The sequence below is a fragment of the Calliphora vicina genome, chromosome 1 (assembly GCF_958450345.1).
Source record: "Calliphora vicina chromosome 1, idCalVici1.1, whole genome shotgun sequence".
NCBI lineage: Eukaryota > Metazoa > Arthropoda > Insecta > Diptera > Calliphoridae > Calliphora > Calliphora vicina.
This window is the reverse complement of record NC_088780.1, coordinates 18059553-18081715: the sequence shown is the minus strand read 5'-3', so window position 1 is coordinate 18081715 and position 22163 is coordinate 18059553. Positions and strand designations below refer to the sequence as shown.

At 23.6% G+C, this 22163-nt stretch overlaps 2 protein-coding genes and 1 pseudogene across 3 annotated transcripts in view; 2 read left to right on the top strand and 1 right to left on the bottom strand.

Annotated features, from left to right (window-relative positions):
• Window positions 1-22163, top strand: part of msi (musashi) — a 365786-nt gene that overhangs the window by 159674 nt on the left and 183949 nt on the right. The window lies entirely within an intron of this gene.
• LOC135949621 (esterase FE4-like) lies at window positions 900-5902 on the bottom strand (annotated as a pseudogene).
• On the top strand, window positions 20933-21654 carry LOC135948702 (cytidine deaminase-like). The gene is made up of 2 exons (XM_065498113.1): window positions 20933-21063; window positions 21134-21654. Exons 1-2 carry the CDS (start codon window positions 20991-20993, stop codon window positions 21595-21597), a joined length of 537 nt encoding a protein of 178 aa, XP_065354185.1. The 5' UTR covers window positions 20933-20990; the 3' UTR covers window positions 21598-21654.

Below are 22163 nucleotides of genomic sequence, written 5' to 3'. Positions count from 1 at the left end.
TAATGAAATTTAATTTCTATACAAATTCTTACTTATCATATAATTTTCTTCTAATTATTATTAATGAAACATAAAAAACGAATTTTCATTATTCGAATAATTAAAAACCTGGATTTTATATTAATCGAATAATTTTAATTTTTTTCGAATAAAAAATAAAATATTTTAAATTATTGGAAAACATTACATGTTATTAAAAAATTCTTTAATTTTATTATTATTGTAATATAAAAACCGGTTTTAATTAATCGAATAATTTTAGCTCGAATTTTTAATCGAGTAATGAAATTTAATTTCATAAAACTATCTTCTAATTATTATTAACAAAACATAAAAAGCGAATTTTTTTATTCGAATAATTAGAACTCGGTTTTATATTAATCGAATAATTTTAATTTTATTCGAATAAAAAATAAAATTTGTTAAATTGTAAGAAAACTTTACATATTATAAACAAATTCTTTAATATTATTTATTTTGGTATATAATTTTTTTTTTAATTAATCGAATAATTTTAACCCAGATTTTTAATCGAAAAATAAAAAAAAAATTCTAAGTTTTCATAAAAAAAATGTTTTAATTAGTATTAACGAAACATAAAAATATAATTTTTCGTATTCGAATAATTAAAACCCGGTTTTTTATTAATCGAATAATTTAAATTTTATTCGAATAACTAATAAAATTTGTTAAATTGTTAGAAAACATTACAGATTATTAAAAAATTATTTCATTGTATTCGAGTTATGCGATAAATTACATTGAAGTTACGAATAATTGAAAACCCGGCTATTTTATTCGAATAACCTGTTAGGACTTCTTATGAACATTATTTGAATATACTACTTTAAATTGATTTATGTAATTATTTCTCTTATATTAAAAGAATCGGGTTTGGATTATTCGTATAATTTGAAATCAAGGAATTTTATTCGAATAACCGTATTCTGTTTTTTAATAAAAAAAAACTTTTTCTATACATTTGTTATCATTCTCATACAACGTTACATTTTTAGTAAAGAATTTCATTTCAAATTCATTTCAATTTATAATTGAAATAATCGGGAAAATGTTGCAGCCAAAATTCATAATTCTTAAAGTTGCGACCCTCAACATACTCGATATTGTCATTGATCAGGGCATAAGAATGGGGATAGGGTTTGGCCTTAACATCAGAAAGTTTCCTAAAAAAAGATATTAAATAGAAAATATTTACTTTAACACCATTGAGTCCGACTAACTTACCCATTTTTAACAAAATCGTAAATAAATCCTGTATACAGCTGTACAATATGTTTTTGCCTTTCCGTGTCATGTTTACGTCCGGGCCAATTGAATAAATACTGTAAGTCGATCATGTGTTCGCAGCGAGCTGAAGTTTTGTTTAAAATATATAAATAAATTTGTTGTAAAATGTCAAGGTCAGCTAGAATGATGAGTAATTTAAATAAATACAAATTTAAGGCATACTTTGAGGCTAAAGAAAAAAACTATATTCTTTAGCATACTTTTAGGTTAGAATTAACAAAAGTTTTAATCATATTTAGAAAATTTGTTGTACCTTTTTTACCCGGAAATACCGCCTCCTTGCCTGTATAATCCTCCATAAAGGAAAATTCATAAAAATACACTAAACCCTCATGTTGTGACAAGAAATCCGCCAATTTGTGCGAACCAAAACGTATAATACTATCCGAGAATAGATCACATATAGCATCATAATCTTTGTCAGAAAAATCCGTAGAATTATTAAAATATTTTTTTATTAGTTCCTCCGTTATCAGCTCCCTTTTGGGATGTCTCTCATACATGAAAGTGCGCGGAGCCAAGGTCCTAAATTCTTCAGAAAATTTCTTTTTCGTAGATTTTACTTCCAAAATATCTTTAGCAGATAAACACAGTTCACCATTTGTATAGCCTATCAGTAGATTTTTGCGTGCTACCTCTAAATCTTCGCTGAGAAAACGTTCCTGCTTGAAATCATTTTCCAAAACAGGCAGCCATAGTATAATGGGATTATCTTTGCCAAAATCAAACATTGATCTTAACTCCTTGCCTAAGACGGAGCCATTATGTTGATTTAGACACTCTAAGATGTCTTGATTTTCTATATCTTCATAGTCTGAAAATTTGTGGTCCACACCATAAGGTATCTCTTCTTCTAGGGTCTGGAATTTTTCACATTTCAAACTTTTGGCCAAACGTACCGCCAAATACCTCTGTTGTCCCTGGGGCAAATAGGTCTGAGGAGCTACCGAACCACTCATTAAAATGGCCTTGTGAAAGAGTTGCTTACTCATGGCTGATACTAAATGTACCTGAACACTTAGTGCCCCAGCACTGTAGCCCATTAGGGTGACATCTTGGGGATTGCCCCCAAAGTTGGCTATAAACTTTTGTACCCATCTTAAGGCGTAAACTTGATCTTTAAATCCTGCATTACCGGGTATGTCGGGAGTTCCCAAGTTCAGAAAACCCAAAGAACCCAAACGATGATTAAATGTTACTACCACCCAGTCTTGGGTCATCTGTGGCCAGGTCTCATGTAATAACTAGCGCCACTACCTACATACAAACCACCTGGGTGAATCAGCACTACTACTGGAAGTAGTTTGGTGGGGTTTAACTAGGGGGAATAAAATACAATGTAATAGAGATCTTTGGTAAACAAATTGGATTTACCTGTTTTGTGTAGACGTTTAAATTCAAACAATCTTCCGAGCCATTGCGAGCTGTTTCGGAATGACATTCAAAACCATCCTGAGTGGCATCTAAAATGCCCTCAAATTTGTCCAGTTTCTGGGGGTCCTGGAAAAATTAAGAAAATTTAGCAGAAGAGCTTTATAACCTTATAAATTTATAACTTTATAACTTTACAACATTATAACTTTATAACTTTATAACTTTATAACTTTATAACTTTATAACTTTATAACTTTATAACTTTATAACTTTATAACTTTATAACTTTATAACTTTATAACTTTATAACTTTATAACTTTATAACTTTATAACTTTATAACTTTATAACTTTATAACTTTATAACTTTATAACTTTATAACTTTATAACTTTATAACTTTATAACTTTATAACTTTATAACTTTATAACTTTATAACTTTATAACTTTATAACTTTATAACTTTATAACTTTATAACTTTATAACTTTATAACTTTATAACTTTATAACTTTATAACTTTATAACTTTATAACTTTAAAACTTTATAACTTTATAACTTTATAACTTTATAACTTTATAACTTTATAACTTTATAACTTTACAACTTTATAACTTTATAACGTTATAACTTTATAACTTTATAACTTTATAACTTTATAACTTTATAACTTTATAACTTTATAACCTTATAACTTTATAACTTTAAAAATTATTCGATTTAAAACCGGTTTTTATATTTCGTCGTTAATAAAAATAAAGAATTTGTTTATAATCTGTGATGTTTTCTAACAAATATGCGAATTTTTTCATTATTCGAATAAAAATTATTCGATTAATAAAAAGCCGAGTTTTAATTATTCGAATAAAAATTTAAATTTCATTATTCGATTAAAAATGCGGGTTAAAATTATTCGATTAATTAAATTTGAGATTAATAGAATTAAAAAATTTGTTTGTTTTCTAACAATTTAACAAATTTTTTTATTTATTCGAATAAAATTAAAATTATTCGATTAAAAATCCGGGTTAAAATTATTCGATTAATTATTATTTTTATATTTCGAGATTAATAAAATTATAGTATTTGTTTGTTTTCTAACAATTTAATAAATTTTATTATTTATTCGAATAAAATTAAAATTATTCGAATAAAAATCCGGGTTAATATTATTCGATTAAGTAAAATTTTTATATTTCGAGATTAATAAAATTAAAGATGTCTGTTTTCTAACAATTTAACAAATTTTATTATTTATTCGAATAAAATTAAAATAATTCCATTAATAAAAACCGGCTTTTAATTATTCGAATACTAAAAAATCGCTTTTTATGTTACGTTAATAATAATTAGAAGAAATTTCTATAAAATCTTAGAATTTTTTTTAAATTAAATTTCATTATTCGATTAAAAATCCCGGTCAAAATTATTCGATTAATTAATATTTTTATATTTCGAGATTAATAAAATTAAAGAATTTATTTATAATCTGTTATGTTTTCTAACAAATACGCAAATTTTATTCATTATTCGAATAAAAATTACTCGATTAAAAAAACCGAGTTTTAATTATTCGAATAAAAATTCGCTTTTTGTGTTTCGTTAATAATATTTAGTAGAAATTTCTATGAAATCACAAATTTTTTCAGAAATTAAATTTCATTATTCGATTAAAAATCCGGGTTAAAATTATTCGATTAATTAAATTCGAGATTAATGAAATTAAAGAATTTGTTTGTTTTCTAACAATTTAACAAATTTTATTATTAATTCGAATAAAATTAAAATTATTCGATTAATAAAAAACCGGATTTTAATTATTCGAATAATAAAAAATCGCTTCTTATGTTTCGTTAATAATAATTAGAAATTTCTATGAAATCTTAGAATTTTTTTTAAATTAAATTTCATTATTCGAATAAAAACCCCAGTTAAAATTATTCGATTAATTAAAAATGGTTATTATATTTCAAGTTTAATAAAAACGAAGCTGAAGGGTATAATAAAAATTAAAAAGAGTGCTTATTAAAAATTCCGGTTAAAATTATTCGATTAATTAAAACTGGTTATGATATTTTGCAAGATTAATAAAATTAAAAAGTTTGCTTATAATATGTATGTAAATTTCATTATTCGATTAAAAATCCGGGTTAAAATTATTCGATTAATTAAAATTTTTATATTTCGAGATTAATAAAATTAAAGAATTTATTTATAATCTCTTATGTTTTCTAACAAATATGCAAATTTTATTCATTATTCGATTAAAAAAAGTGGAGTTTTTATTATTCGAACAAAAATTTCCTTTTTTTTGTTTCGTTAATAATATCTTCTAAATAATTGTGATTTCTATGAAATCACAAATTATTATAGAAATTAAATTATTCGCTTAAAAATCCGGGTTAAAATTATTCGAATAATAAAAAATCGCTTTTTATGTTTCGTTAATAATAATTAGAAGAAATTTGTATGAAATCTTAGAATTTTTTTTAAATGAAATTTCATTATTCGATTAAAAATTCCGGTTAAAATTATTCGATTAATTAAAATTTTTATATTTCGAGATTAATAAAATTAAAGAATTTGTTTATAATCTGTTATGTTTTCTAACAAATATGCAAATTTTATTCATTATTCGAATAAAAACTATTCGATTAAAAAAAAGCGTAGTTTTAATTATTCGAATAAAAATTCGCTTTTTGTGTTTCGTTAATAATATTTAGAAGAAATTTCTATGAAATCATTTCAGATATTAAATTGCATTATTCGATTAATTAAATTCGAGATTAATGAAATTAAAGAATTTGTTTGTTTTCTAACAATTTAACAAATTTTATTATTAATTCGAATAAAATTAAAATTATTCGATTAATAAAAAACCGAGTTTTAATTATTAGAATAATGAAAATTAATTATTCGAATACAACAAATTTTTTTTATAACTTTACAACCTTAAAACCTAAACTATTGTTTTACTTACCTTAAATCTCCTGTCTCCTACCGGTGGCTTGGCATATGGTATTCCACGAAATCCCATATACTCGACGTTTGAATCTTGGAATTGTTTGCCTTTAATTGAACCTTTGAATTCATCATTATCTATGTAAATGCGGGCTGTATCATCAGAGTCACATGTCGATGAATGTAAACAATTTAAAAACAATAAAATAGACAAAGATTGGAAAAATTTTAAAAACATTTCTTTATGACTGTTTTGTCTAAACCTCAAACAAAGACTGACTATAATTTCAATGTAGAACATTTAAATTCTAGCTCTTGTCAGAGATTAAGAGATAGAACGCAATCGAAAACAATTAAGCTGAGAACAAAAGCGTTTAGTTGGTAGACAGATTTGAGATTAATGATATTTAGTGAGAAGATTAGGTCACATTTGGGGGTAAATGTAAATAAGACAGACCTACAGACCATTATCTATATATGAAATGGTAGAGTATACGAAATTTTTCCTTCTTCAATGATTTCAAATTCCATTTTTAATATTTTCTGTTCAAATATTTCCCTTTTTTTTTGTTGATTTATTACGAACCAATTCAATAATATTTTTGTACGTAACATTTTAATTACATTGTATGCATTGAAATTCACCGCCCACTACCCTTCTCCTGCTGCTGGCTTACACTTTGTTTAATATTCTTTAGAAATTTATTTACAAAATGTTCAAAATGTTTATAAAATCCTACAAATTGGCTAAATTTGTTAAAGCAAGAATATATGAAATTATAATTAGCTCAAAATGCTGTCAAACATAATTTCAAATATTAAATTATATTTTCAAATACCATCTACAACAGCAGCAGCAGCAGCTACAGCCACATCACAGTGTTGGGGGAAAGGGGGACAATTAGAGAAGGATGGGAAGGGGAAATCTACTTGTGTGTAAACATAAATACATTTAAATTTACATACATTAAGTACATCAAATAATTCTAAATGTGAAAATTAGTGGCACACATAAAACACATGCAACCATGGCACATTTGCAACCGATAGCGCCGTCACTATAAATTGCAAAGAAAAAAAGAGCAATACACAAAATGTGTGTGACTGAGTTTGGTTTGAAAGGCAAAACCCAATAAACATAAATTTAAGGGCGTTATAAAGTTATAAGAGAATTTTTTGTATTCGACTATTTAAAAACCTGTTTTTTTGTTAATCGAATAATTTTAATTTTATTCGAATAAAGAATAAAATGTCATAAATTGTAAGAAAATATTACATATTATAAATCAATTTTTTAATTTTATTAATCTCGTATTATAAATACCGTTTTTAATTAATCGAATAATTTTAACCCGGATTTTTAATCGAATAATGAAATTAAAATTCATACAAATTTCTTCTAATTATTGTTAACGAAATATTAAAAGCACATTTTCGGTTATTCGAATAATTGAAACCCGGTTTTTTATTAATCGAATAATTTTAATTTTATTCGAATAAATAATAAAATTTGTTAAATTGTTAGAAAACAGACAAATTCTTTAATTTTATTAATCTCGAAATATAAAAATTTTAATTAATCGACTAATTTTAACCCATATTTTTAATCGAATAATGAAATTTGCATATTATAAACGAACTTTTTAATTTTATTAATATTGGAATATAATAAACAGTTTGAATTAATCGAACAATTTTAACCGGGATTTTTAGTCGAATAATGAAATTTAATTTAAAAAAAATTCTAAGATTTCATATAAATTTCTTCTAATTATTATTAACGAAACATAAAAAGCGATTTTTTATTATTCGAATAATTAAAAGTCGGTTTTTATTAATCGAATAATTTTATTAGAATAAATAATAAAATTTGTTAAATTGTTAGAAAACAAACAAATTCTTTAATTTTATTAATCTCGAATTTAATTAATCGAATAATATTAACCCGGATTTTTAATCGAATAATGAAATTAATTTCATACAAATCCCTTCTAATTATTATTAACGAAACATTAAAAGCATATTTTTGTTATTCTAATAATTGAAACCCGGTTTTTTTTATTAATCGAATAATTTTAATTTTATTCGAATAAATAATAAAATTTTTTAAATTGTTAGAAAACAAACAAATTCTTTAATTTTATTAATCTCGAAATATAAAAATTTTAATTAATCCAGTAATATTAACCCGGATTTTTAATCGAATAATGAAATTCAATTTCATACAAATTTCTTCTAATTTTTATTAACGAAACAATTTCAATTAAAAGCATAATTTTGTTTTTCGAATAATTTTATTAATCGAATAATTTTAATTTTATTCGAATAAATAATAAAATTTGGTAAACTGTTAGAAAACAAACAAATTCTTTAATTTTATTAATCTCGAAATATAAAAATTTTAATTAATCGAATAATTTTAACCCGGATTTTTAATCGAATAACGAAATTTACATTTCATAGAATTTTCTTCTAATTATTACTAGCGAAACATAAAAGCGATTTTTTTTGTATTCGAATAATTAAAAGCCGGTTTTTTATTAAGCGAATAATTTTAATTTTATTCGAATAAATAATAAAATTTGTTAAATTGTTAGAAACAAACAAATTCTTTAATTTTATTAATCTCGAATTTAATTATTCGAATAATTTTAATCCGAATTTTTGATCGAATAATGAAATTTAATTTAAAAAAAAATTCTAAGATTTCACAGAAATTTCATCTAATTATTATTAACGAAACATAAAAAGCGATTTTTTATTATTCGAATAATTAAAAACCGGTTTTTTATTAATCGAATAACTTTAATTTTATTCGAATAAATAATAAAATTTATTAAATTTTTAGAAAACAAACAAATTCTTTAATTTTATTAATCTCGAAATATAAAAATTTTAATTAATCGAATAATTTTAACGCGGATTTTTAATCGAATAATGAAATTCAATTTCATACAAATTTCTTCTAATTATTATTAAAGAAACATTAAAAGCATATTTTTGTTATTCGAATAATTAAAAGCCGGTTTTTTATTAATCGAATAATTTTAATTTTATTCGAATAAATAATAAAATTTCTTAAATTGTTAGAAAACAAACAAATTCTTCAATTTTATTAATCTCGATTTTAATTAATCGAATAATTTTAATCCGGATTATTAATCGAATAATGAAATTTAATTTAAAAAAAATTCTAAGATTTCATAGAAATTTCTTCTAATTATTAATAACGAAACATAAAAAGCGATTTTTTATTATTCGAATAATTAAAAGTCGGTTTTTTTAATCGAATGATTTTTATTTTATTCGAATAAATAATAAAATTTGTTAAATTGTTAGAAAACAAACAAATTCTTTAATTTTATTAATCTCGAATTTAATTAATCGACTAATTTCAAACCCAGATTTTTAATCGAATAATGAAATTTGCATATTATAAGCACTCTTTTTAATTTTTTTTAAACTTGGAATATAATAACCAGTTTTAATTAATCGAATAATTTTAACCGGGATTTTTAATCGAATAATGAAATTTAATTTAAAAAAAAATTCTAAGATTTCATAGAATTTTCTTCTAATTATTACTAGCGAAACATAAAAAGCGATTTTTTTTTGTATTCGAATAATTAAAAGCCGGTTTTTTATTAATCGAATAATTTTAATTTTATTCGAATAAATAATAAAATTTCTTAAATTGTTAGAAAACAAACAAATTCTTCAATTTTATTAATCTCGATTTTAATTAATCGAATAATTTTAACCGGGATTTTTAATCGAATAATGAAATTTAATTAAAAAAATTCTAAGATTTCATAGAAATTTCTTCTAATCATAATTAACGAAACATAAAAAGCGATTTTTTATTATTCGAATAATTAAAAACCGGTTTTTTTAATCGAATAATTTTAATTTTATTCTAATAAATAATACAATATGTTAAATTGTTAGAAAACAAACAAATTCTTTAATTTTATTAATCTCGAATTTAATTAATCGAATAATTTTAAGCCGGATTTTTAATTGAATAATGAAATTTAATTTAAAAAAAATTTTTAAGATTTCATAGAAATTTCTTCTTATTATTATTAACGAAACATAAAAAGCGATTTTTTATTATTCGAATAATTGAAACCCGGTTTTTTTATTAATCGAATAATTTTAATTTTATTCGAATAAATAATAAAATTTCTTAAATTGTTAGAAAACAAACAAATTCATTAATTTTAGTAATCACGAATTTAATTAATCGAATAATTTTAATCCGAATTTTTAATCGAATAATGAAATTTATTTTTAAAAAAATTCTAAGATTTCATAGAAATTTCTTCTAAATATAATTAACGAAACACAAAAAACGAATTTTTATTCGAATAATTAAAACTCCGCTTTTTATTAATCGAATAATTTTTATTCGAATAATGAATAAAATTTGCATATTTATTAGATTTCTTTCTAAATATTATTAACGAAACACAGAAAACGAATTTTTATTCGAATAATTAAACTCGGCTTTTATTAATCGAATAATTTTATATTTATTCGAATAAATAATAAAATATGTTAAATTGTTAGAAAACAAACAAATTCTTTAATTTTATTAATCTCGAATTTAATTAATCGAATAATTTTAATCCGGATTTTTAATCGAATAATGAAATTTACTTTCTAAAATAATTTAAGATTTCATAGAAATTTCTTCTAATTATTAACGAAACATAAGAAGCGATTTTTTATTATTCGAATAATTGAAACCCGGTTTTTTTATTAATCGAATAATTTTAATTTTATTCGAATAAATAATAAAATTTCTTAAATTGTTAGAAAACAAACAAATTCATTAATTTTAGTAATCACGAATTTAATTAATCGAATAATTTTAATCCGGATTTTTAATCGAATAATGAAATTTATTTTTAAAAAAATTCTAAGATTTCATAGAAATTTCTTCTAAATATAATTAACGAAACACAAAAAACGAATTTTTATTCGAATAATTATAACTCCGCTTTTTATTAATCGAATAATTTTTATTCGAATAATGAATAAAATTTGCATATTTATTAGAAAACATCACAGATTATAAACAAATTCTTTATTTTATTAATGTTGGGATATAAAAACCGGTTTTAAATCGAATACTTTTAACCCGGATTTTTAAAGTTATAATGTTCTAAAGTTATAAAGTTGTAAAGTTATGCAAATTTCATATTTTCCCAAAAACCTTATTGTTTATCATGCTTTCTTAAATTTTCCTATGTAGACTTTATTTTTTCCAGTCATTTAAGAAAATCTTTAAAGCATTTCTCTGATTCTAATCTTGTCAATCTGTGGTTTTCTTATTATTATTTTCTTCCTTATAAAAAAAAACCTGACACATTTTTCTGGTTAATTTATGAAATAGTAAGAATGTGTTATTTATTTAAAGTATTTTTTTTTCTTTTCTTGTTATTTTTTCGAAATATGACTACAAAAGTCTACTACAATCTTTACATTTATCTAAATAAAACCTTAAAGGAAAGCCTTCAAAATCATGTACAAATATAAGCAATTCTTATGTAGGTACATTGTATTCCTTGTATAAAACAAATATTGATTTGATTCTTATTATTATTTCTTATTTTTTTGTCAGTTTGTTTGTGGTTTATTTAGTTTATAAGTCTTTGATTATCTTTACAAAGAAATCTTATAAAAATCTGTTACAGGCAAACAAAAAAAAAATGCAGATACAATGACATCAAATTTGTATCATATTTGTAGTTGAAAGAAATGTAATTGATATAAAGTAGTATATAGAGAGCTTAGAAGAATATTTGTGGGTTTGGTGGAAAAAAAACAGATATTCAAGTTGTGGTAAAGATGTGTAGGATTTTTGTATAAAAATGTTTATGAAAAAAAAACAAGGAAGTAAAGTACCAGAATGTTGCGAGATAAAAACCTTTAATACTATTTCTATTATGAAGAAAATTTTGAGGAGAAATATTTTCATATTTAAGATTTTCGAAAAGGCTAGAGCAGAAACGTTTTAGTTTTTTTTTTTGGTGGCAATTTACAATATTGAAATATGGTCCTTCGAACCATGTTTTGTTTATTATAATTTTGTTATATAAATAATTCACAGTGACTAAAATTATTTGAACCAAATTCTGCTGAATTAAACTTTTAAAGAAAGGTCCTTCTATATAGCACAGGATTAAAAATTCAATAAATTCAAGGTTCGAAGGACCTTTTTTTTATATACTTAATGTAATAATCATGATGTTTAAGATATTCTAAAAGGCAAGAATAGAAAGGTTTATGTTTTTATTTGGTGGCAATTTACAATATTGAAATATGGTCCTTCGAACCATGTTTTGTTAATTATAACTTTGTTATATAATAATTCATAGTGACTACAATTGTTTAAACCAAATTCTGCTGAATTGAACTATTAATGAAAGGTCCTTCTATACAGAACATGATTAAAAATTCAATAAATTCAAGGTTCGAAGGACCATTTTTTTAATTACTTAATAAACATTATGTTTAAACAATGACACTATTTTGTCTTTAACAATTTAAAGTTAGCTATTTAAGGAAATTATCTGCAACTAAATCTGCTTAAAAACTTTCTTTTAATTTGAGGAATTTTTCCATTAAAAATTCTATGGAAATTGATTTAATAGCAATTTTGGAAATTTCTGAGAATTTTAAGAATTCAAGGAGTGTCCTTCTTCATTTTATCTTTCGGTGAGTGTAAATGTACAAAGTTTCTATTACCTAAATACGTTTTTTGCTATAAACATGTTCGATATTCTTTAAAGGCTAATGGCTTTAAAAGATTTTCAATACAAGATTGCAGTACCACTACAAAATGATACACACCCACACATGAAACTCAGCCCAGCTGTTTAACAAGTACCCAGCAGTTCAAAAATACACTAAGTGACTACTGATTATCTAATGGATTACTTGTGATACGTTAAGTAACTACTTTCTAGTTTAAAGTGACTACACTCTGGACTACTAAGAGACACTTAAGTAATAATTGACTTCAAGGGATTAACAATGGACACTAAGTAACAATTGACACTCCAATAGATTACCTGGGATGCATAAAGTAACCAATTGCCTACTATTTGCATTACAAAGAGATTAAACTTGAGAAATTACCCAAAGCGTTATAAATTTAGCTATTACAGATTAATTCAGGATTAAAACTGCTGGGTAATATTAGTTTCTACACCAAAACTAGCTACCACATACGAACTTTTATAACAAAATCGTACCTTTTGTAGGAGTTTAATGGAAAAATAACCATTTAAAATGGACAAAAGCAGAAAATTACCTAAATAGACAAATAACTACACAGACAAGAAAATCACGTAAACTTTTGATAATAAAACCAAGGATTTTTTAAAATTTTAAATTAAACTTTTTCCACTCAAATTAGAAAATTAAAAATTTCACTAAAAATTTTGGATTTAAAATTTTTTGGAAAATTTTTTAGTCATAATTTTTTTTTTTCAATAAATTTAAAAGAAAAATTTTAAAAATTAAAAGAATTTTTTCCCGATTTTGACCAATTGTAGTTCCAACATCCTTGCAATGGACTTTGAAATATCTATTGGATAACCACATTGTCTATATTAATGTCTTAGTAATCCAGATATATATCAAAAATCGAGGTTAACTCGTTTTTTATATCTCTAAACCCTTAGTCCGCTTTTACATGCGCAATGAAGAAGTGCTGTCGGGTTAAGTTTTAGTTTTGTCAGGGAATGCAAAAGTAGGACACCTCGGGTATGTTCAATTTTTAAAACGATACTATTATCTTGGTTTGTTTTAACCTTGTCGTAGCTATAAATTATCTCTTATAATTTAGGATATTCGAATTTGAAAATTAAATTTTAAAAATTTCTAGCCATCCTACTCCGGTTTTTTCATAACAGCGGGTCCAAATATTTTCCGATTTTCATTTCAAACTTGTTGATGCAAAATTTTTACTTCAAACATGTTGCTTCAAACACGTTGCATCAAACATGTTGCATCAAACATGTTGCTACAAACAAGGTGCATCCAACATGTTGCTACAAACATGGTACATCAAACATGTAAAAGTTTTAAAGTTATAAAGTTATAAAGTTATAAAGTTATAAAGTTATAAAGTTATAAAGTTATAAAGTTATAAAGTTATAAAGTTATAAAGTTATAAAGTTATAAAGTTATAAAGTTATAAAGTTATAAAGTTATAAAGTTATAAAGTTATAAAGTTATAAAGTTATAAAGTTATAAAGTTATAAAGTTATAAAGTTATAAAGTTATAAAGTTATAAAGTTATAAAGTTATAAAGTTATAAAGTTATAAAGTTATAAAGTTATAAAGTTATAAAGTTATAAAGTTATAAAGTTATAAAGTTATAAAGTTATAAAGTTATAAAGTTATAAAGTTATAAAGTTATAAAGTTATAAAGTTATAAAGTTATAAGGTTATAAAGTTTTAATGTTTTATAGTTATAATGTTATAAAATTAAACAAACTTCATATTTTCCCAAAAATCTTATTGTTTGTCTTATTTTCTTAAATTTTCCTATGTATTCTTTATTTTTTCCAGTCATTTAAGAAAATCTTTGAAGCATTTACCTGATTCTAATGTTATCCACAAATGTCTACTACAATCTTTAGATTTGTCTAAATAAAACTATAAAAGAAAGCCTTCAAAATGTTGCATCAAACATGTTGCTACAAACATGGTGCTTGAACATTTTTACTTCAAACATGTTGCATCAAACCTACCACACTTTTGGACTACTTTTTTGTGCTCTTCACTTTCTCTTTTAACATGAGCCCAATATCTCTAAACTGGCCTTAGTTAGCTTCAGGCAGATTGGAGGATTTGCCTCTCTTGGTACAAATACCACATTATTGTTCTTGTATCACTCAAGACCATGCTTACCCATTTGAAAGTTCGGAAGTCCCAATTGAATGACCCTGTATAATTTTCTATGACCGAAAGAATTTCTATTTCTAAGAAAATTTCATATCTTGAACAAATTATCAAAAAATTTTATTAATTTTTCTCCATCAAGTAGGCTATACTATAAACTACTAAAAATGTTTTATTATTTTCAAAAGCCACCTACGTACTTCCCTTTACTTTTTTTTTTAAATCATTTGCTTTTTGTTGAATTGTTTTGCAAAAATTCATGGCAAATTATCATTATTAATAGCAGTAGTTAGTAGTTGTCCCATTTATAATATAAATTACTATCGATTACTTTCTAGCCAGCTCAAATTGCAGCTGCAGCTATAAAGTCAACAACAGCAACTACATTCAACAGCATTTAAAAGCAAAATATTGTGCAATTTTATAGAGCAAAAAAAAAAACAACTAAAAAAAAAATAATCGCCTACGAAATTGTTTCATTTGAATTTTTAAAACTGATAATGAAAACAGAAATTATTACCTCGTTGACATAGGGGTTGGGGAAAAACATTGGGGGAAGATAAACTGGGGGTAAAACAGGGTTAACCAGGGGAATAATTAAAACAATATATTCACAAATTCCAGAAATTTGCTGAATTTTGAACTTAACCTTCACCATGCACTGCAATGCATTTCTGGATTTTTCATTTGAGACTCATTGTAGTATCGTTATAGTTAGAGGAGACGATTTAGCCATGTCCGTCTATCTTTCTGTATGTTGAAATCAACTTTACGTAGCCCATAAACAACTTCTATACATGATTATTACATCAATATGTCCGCTATAGTCTAACTTATATTGTTATTTAATATCAAGAAAATCGGCCCACAAATGGCTGAGATATAAGCAAAAAACCACGACTACCTCGATTTTGACCTATTTTTGATCTATATCTGGATTACTAAGTCATTAATATAGACAATATGGATATCTAATGATAGCTATTTCAAAGACCTTTCCAAATACGTTTATAAAGCCATAGTAATTCGGACCTACAATTGGTCAAAATCGGGAAATTAATTTTTAACTCGAATTTCTTTTTATTTTGAAAAAATTCAAAAAAAAACAAAAATAAATTTTGAAAAAATTTTAGAAAAAAGATCAAATATAATTTTTGAAAAAATTCAAAAAAAAAAATTTTTGATACCAAAAAATTTTTTTTCACTAATAAAATAAAAAAGAAATTTGAAAAAATTCATAAATAATTTTTGAAAAAATTCCAAAAAATTTTTTAAAAAAAATAAAAAATAAATTTTGAAAAAATTAAAAAAAAAAATGTTGAAAAAATCAAAAATAAATTTTGAAAAAAAAAATAGTTTGATACCAAAAAAAATTTTTTCACTAATAAAATAAAAAAAGAAATTTGAAAAAATTCCAAAAAAAACAAATATAAATTTGAAAAAATTTGAATAAAATTCAAAAAAAAACAAAAAATAATTTTTGAAAAAATTCCAAAAAAAATTAATTTTGAAAAAAAAATCAAAAATAAATTTTGAAAAAAAATTAGTTTGATACCAAAAAAAAATTTTTTTCACTAATAAAATAAAAAAAGAAATTTGAAAAAATTCAAAAATAAATTTTGAAAAAATTCAAAAATAAATTTTGAAAAAATTCAAAAATAAATTTTGAAAAAATTCAAAAATAAATTTTGAAAAAATTCAAAAATAAATTTTGAAAAAATTCAAAAATAAATTTTGAAAAAATTCCAAAAAAAATCAAAAATAAATTTGAAAAAATTCCAAAAAAAAAATTAGTTTGATATAATTTTTTTCATTTAATTTTTTTTTTTTAATTTTTTTTACTTAAAAATATTTAAAATTTTTATTTGAAAGTATAATTTGGTGAGCACAGCCGAATATTGATCTTTTACTTGTTATAATTTTCTTACTTTCATAAAATTCAGAATCCTGTGGTTAGTTTAAACATTCAATCTTCAAAACTTTATATTTATTGATATTTAAACTTAAGGTGTGATGGAGATTTTTATCAGTTTCCCTTCCACTTCTTCTTTTAATTGTATGGTGGAAACTCTCGTTACTCTTATCACTTAATTTGTTAGCGCTAAAAACAACAATTTTATTGAACAAAAAAAAAATAGTTTCGGCTTCGTTTATTCAAAGTGGTTTTCTGTGTTCTTTTTTTTAAATTAAACAAAAAAAAAATAAAAACAGAAAGTAAATTTTGTGTTTAAATTTTCCCCTGATTATTTATTGATTTATTTTTATCTTTTATAAAAATCAGTTAATAAATATGTTTGCTAAATGAAATTCTAACACATTTGTTGATTTATTTATTATTTGCAAAATTGAAAGTAAATAAATTTGACTAAAATACATTCTAAAATATACAACATGGCTCTTTGAAAATAATTAAATAATTGATTGACAGCTGTTTTCTTTTTTCAAAACAAAAACCCCAGCTGTTTAATGTACAGAGTTGTTTTGTTTTATCACTTTGTTTTGGGTGGTGGATTTTTTTTGTTAATGAATGAAGGTGAATTTAATAAATGGGTGAAAGAGAGAGAAAGAAAGAGCGAGAATTAGAACTCATTAGAATTGTTTACATAAAACTATATCTTTTTTTTAAAGAGAATATAGAAATTTCTGTGTGAAATTTTTGGATATTTTTAATTTTTTAAAAAGCATAATAGTTTATTTTCGGTTTATTTTTATTTTCTTAATACTGAATTTAGTTTTTAAAACATATAAATCATTTTTCTAATAAGTAATTTGTTCAAATCAAATGGCCTTAAAAGTTCAAGGTCATAAAAAGTAACAATAAAATGTTAAAATATCTAAAAACTACATGTATAACAGTTTTTATCTACCAAATATATTTTTTCTACAGAAAATTTCGTGTAACAGTATTTTCTACATCAAAATAGAAGTAAATTTCTGGTACAACAGTTTTTATACCCTACACCACCATAGTGGGGAGGGTATTATGCGTTTGTGCAGATGTTTGTAACTTAGAATCACTTTCTGAGTCGATTAAACGATGTCCGTCCGTCTGGTTGGCTGGTCGGCTGTCCATGTAAACCTTGTGAGCAGAGTACAGGTCGCAATTTTGAAGATATTTCGATCAAATTTTGTGCACATAATTTTTTAGGCCAAGGACGAAGCCTATTGAAACTGGCTGAAATCGGTCCATTATTTCACCTAGCCCCCATACAAATGTCCTTCCGAAATTGGACTTTATCGGTCATAAATGTTTAATTTATAAATGTATCTCCACAAATTCCGCTCCAAATAAGTTTTATATATACAAAGTTCATGTTACCAAATTTTGTTACGATCGGTCCATAATTAGTTATAGCTCCCATATAGACCCGCTTCCGAAATTCACTTAAACGTGCACAAATCGCTTAAAAATATTGGTATACACACAAAATTCAACATAGTAAACTTTCATATAGACATAAATCACACGACCTAATTTCATGGTGATCGGTCCATAATTGGTCATAGCCCCCATATAAGGCCCACTTCTGAAAATCATTCAAAAATATAAATTATTGAAATTTTAAAAGAAAAATGTTTTTGCTCTTTTACTTAGTATGGGGTATTTTATATGGTCGGGCTTGACCGACCATACTTTCTTACTTGTTTCTGTAATAAATTTGTGTTTTATAACAATTTTATATATAGAAAATTTTTGTATAAATTTTTTTTTATAAAAAAATTTGTGTATAACAGTTTTTGCAATAGAAATTTTTGGGTATTTTGTGTATTATATTTTTTTTATAGAAAAAGTTGTGTATAACAATTTTTCCAATAGAAAAATTTGTGTATAACAGTTTTTTTTTCTATAGAATTTGTGTGTATAACAGTTTTATATAAAGAAAATTTTTTAGTATAACAGTTTTTTATAGAAATTTTTGTATATAACAGTTTTTCATATAGAAAAAGTTGTGTATAACAGTTTTTTTTCTATAGAAAATTTGTGTATAACAGTTTTTGCTATAGAAATGTTTGCGTATAACAGTATTTACAGAAAATTTTTGTGTATTATATTTTTTCTATAGAAAAGTTTGTGTACGATGTTTTTTTATATAGAAAATTTTGTATATAACTGTTTTTCATATAGAAAAAGTTGTGTATAACAGTTGTTTGTTTCTATAGAAAATTTATGTATAACAGTTGTTGCTATAACAATATTTACAATATTTTTTATAGACAATTTTGTGTATAATATTTTATCAATAGAAAAAGTTGTGTATAACAGTTTTTGCTATAGAAATGTTTGCGTATAACAATATTTACAGTATTATTTACAAACAATTTTTGTGTATAATATTTTTTCTATAGAAAAAGTGGCGTGTAACCGGTTTTCCTATAGAAAAGTTTGTGTATAACAGTTTTTTTTCTATAGAAAATTTGTGTGCGACGTTTTTTTATATAGAAAATTTTGCCTAAAACATTTATTTCTATAGAATTTTTGTGTATAACAGTTTTATATATAGAAAATTTTTAGTATAACTGTTTTTTTATAGAAAATTTTGTATATAACTATTTTTCATATAGAACAAATTGTGTATAACAGTTTTTTCTCTATAGAAAATTTGTGTATAACAGTTTTTGCTATAACAATATTTACAATATTTTTTATAGAAAATTTTGCGAATAATATTTTGTCTATAGACAAAGTTGTGGATAACAGTTTTTGCTATAGAAATGTTTGCGTATAACAATATTTACAGTATTATTTACAGAAAATTGTTGTGTTTTATATTTTTTTCTATAGAAAAAGTTGCGTGTAACAGTTTTTTCCTATAGAAAGTTTGTGTATAACAGTTTTTTTTTTCTTTAGAAAATTTGTGTACGACTTTTTTTTATATAGAAAATTTTGTCTAAAACATTTATTTCTATAGAATTTTTGTGTATAACAGTTTTATATATAGACAATTTTTAGTATATTTTTTTTATAGAAATGTTTGTATATAACAGTTTTTGATATCGAAAAAGTTGTGTATAACAGTTTTTTTCTATAGAAAATTTGTGTATGAAAGTTTTTGCTATAGAAATGTTTGCGTATAACAGTATTTACAGTATTATTTACAGACAATTTTTGTGTATTATATTTTTTCTATAGAAAAATTTGCGTGTAACAAATTTTCCTATAGAAAAGTTTGTGTATAACAGTTTTTTTTCTATAGAAAATTTGTGTACGACGTTTTTTTATATAGAAAATTTTGTCCGAAACATTTATTTCTATAGAATTTTTGTGTATAACAGTTTTATATATAGAAAATTGTTAGTATAACATTTTTTTTATAGAAATTTTTGTATATAACAGTTTTTCATATAGAAAAAGTTGTGCATAACAGTTTTTTTCTATAGAAAATTTGTGTATAACAGTTTTTTTTCTATAGAAAATTTGTGTATAACAGTTTTTGCTATAAAAATGTTTTCGTATAACAGTATTTAAGTATTTTTTATCGAAAATTTTGGATATTAAATTTTTTCTAAAGGAAAAGTTGTATATAACAGTTGTTTTCTATTAAAAATTTGTGTATAACAGTTTTTGCTAAAGAGAATTTTGTGTGTGACGTTTTCTAATGTAGAAAATTTTGTGTAAAACATTTATTTCTATAGAATTTTTGTGTATAACAGATTTTTTCTATTGAAAATTTCGAGTATAACAGTATTTTTTATAGAAAATTTTGTTTATAATATTTTTTCTATAGTAAAAGTTGTGTATAACAGTTTTTCCTATAGAAAAAGTTTTGTATAACAGTTTTTTTTTATACAAAATTTGTGTATAACAGTTTTTGATATATAAATGTTTGAGTTTAACAGTTGGTTTTATAGAAAATGTCAAGTATAACAGTTATTTTAAAGATAACATTTCTTGTATAGTTGTTTTTTCCATAGACATTTTAGTTTATAACAGTTTTGTAGTGTCAATCTACTATTTTAATAAACAAACAGCTTCCATCCCTGATTAGTTTCATTTGTTTTCAAATGATCTGTTTTTCTTCTCTATTTAAAGTGGTTGTTGCTCTTACTCTCACTCTCTTATTTGGTCTCTCTAAACAAAATCCACTATTTTTGCTATCAACAAAGAATGGGGGTGTTTCATAAGAGGGTGTTTTGTTCAAATTCATTTTCTCATTTCAAAACAATTTCTTATAATTCTATTTTTATTAAAAAAAAATACTCTGCGTGAGCTGAAAGAGTATTCAACCCACAACAAATTATATATTTTTTAAACAAATTATTGTAGTTTTGTTAAATTGTTGTTGTGATAATAATGTTGACAAACAACCACAATATTATGGCCAGATATTTATTCATTTATACTAACAGTCAGTTAGTGGATGGCTGAGTTAGAGAGCGGTTCTTAAGCATTTATTTATAAAACAAAAAGAAAATTATTAAAATAAAATGGACACTACTAAAGTGACGGGTTTGAAAAAGGCTGATTTACCAGAAACCATACAACTCTACAAAGATTTGGGTGAGTTCTCTAAATGAAACTACTTGTAGAGAAATCAAATTGTAATTATTTTAATTTTACTTATAAACAGATGTCTCCGTTAAAGAATTATTGAAATCGGCCAACAAGGTGCGCCTTAATGCCTATGTGCCCTATAGTAATTTCAAAGTTGGTGCTGCTTTTCGCTCTAAATGTGGCCGCATTTTTAATGGCTGCAATGTAGAGAATGCCGCATTCAGCCCTTCCTCCTGTGCCGAACGCACTGCCATTTGCAAGGCTGTAAGTGAGGGAGTACGTGAATTCACAGCCGCTGCCGTGGTGGCCTATCAGGAAGATGCCTTCACCACACCCTGTGGTGTATGTCGACAATTTATTATGGAATTTGCTCATGGTGATATTCCTCTATATGTGGCAAAAGCGGTGCAAACTAATGCAGAAGATCTCAAGGAGTTGGAGGGAGATTTGGAAAATCTGTCCACCGACAATGTTTTATGTACCTCCATCTATAATTTACTGCCAAATGGTTTTCGTAATTTTAAGAAAATTGTGAATTAGTTTAGGTTTGTAATGTGGGGATTTCTCCAATTTGAAATTTACTGTATTTTTATATGTGTTTTTTTTTATAATAATAGCAGCTGCAATAAAGATTATTTGTGCTGATATTGAAAAAAAGTTATTTTTTATATTAATAGCTGTTTATATGATGACGTTTAGAACTGATTAAATAATAAAAAAAACGTGATTAAAAGCAAGCTGTTTAAATTTAAACAGAACTGATTAACTATACAAAAAGGGGAAATGCAAGCAAACACTGGGAGAAACAGTTTAACAATGACAGAATTATAGCGGAAATGAAAATGTGAAAAACTGTTATAAGCAAATAATTTGCCATATTATTACAGTTATACTTGAAACTTTCTATAGAAAGAACTGTTATACACAACATTTCTGTGATACACTGTTCCATATAAAAGTTTTTTTTTTAGTTTTGTATAAAAGAGACTGTTTTTTATAAAGCCATTCTGTATAAAAAAGTGTTATTAGAAAAAACTTTTATACCCAAAAAATTAATATTAAAAAAAACTGTTGTACAACAAATTTTCTATAGAAATTATAGTAAT

What these genes read in the sequence shown, in the direction of transcription:
- LOC135948702 (XM_065498113.1), top strand. Translation starts at nt 20,991, where the DNA reads ATGGACACTACTAAAGTGACGGGTTTGAAAAAGGCTGATTTACCAGAA. An exon ending in ACAACTCTACAAAGATTTGG is followed by an intron (nt 21,064 to 21,133) that starts GTGAGTTCTCTA and finishes ACTTATAAACAG; the next exon opens with ATGTCTCCGTTAAAGAATTA.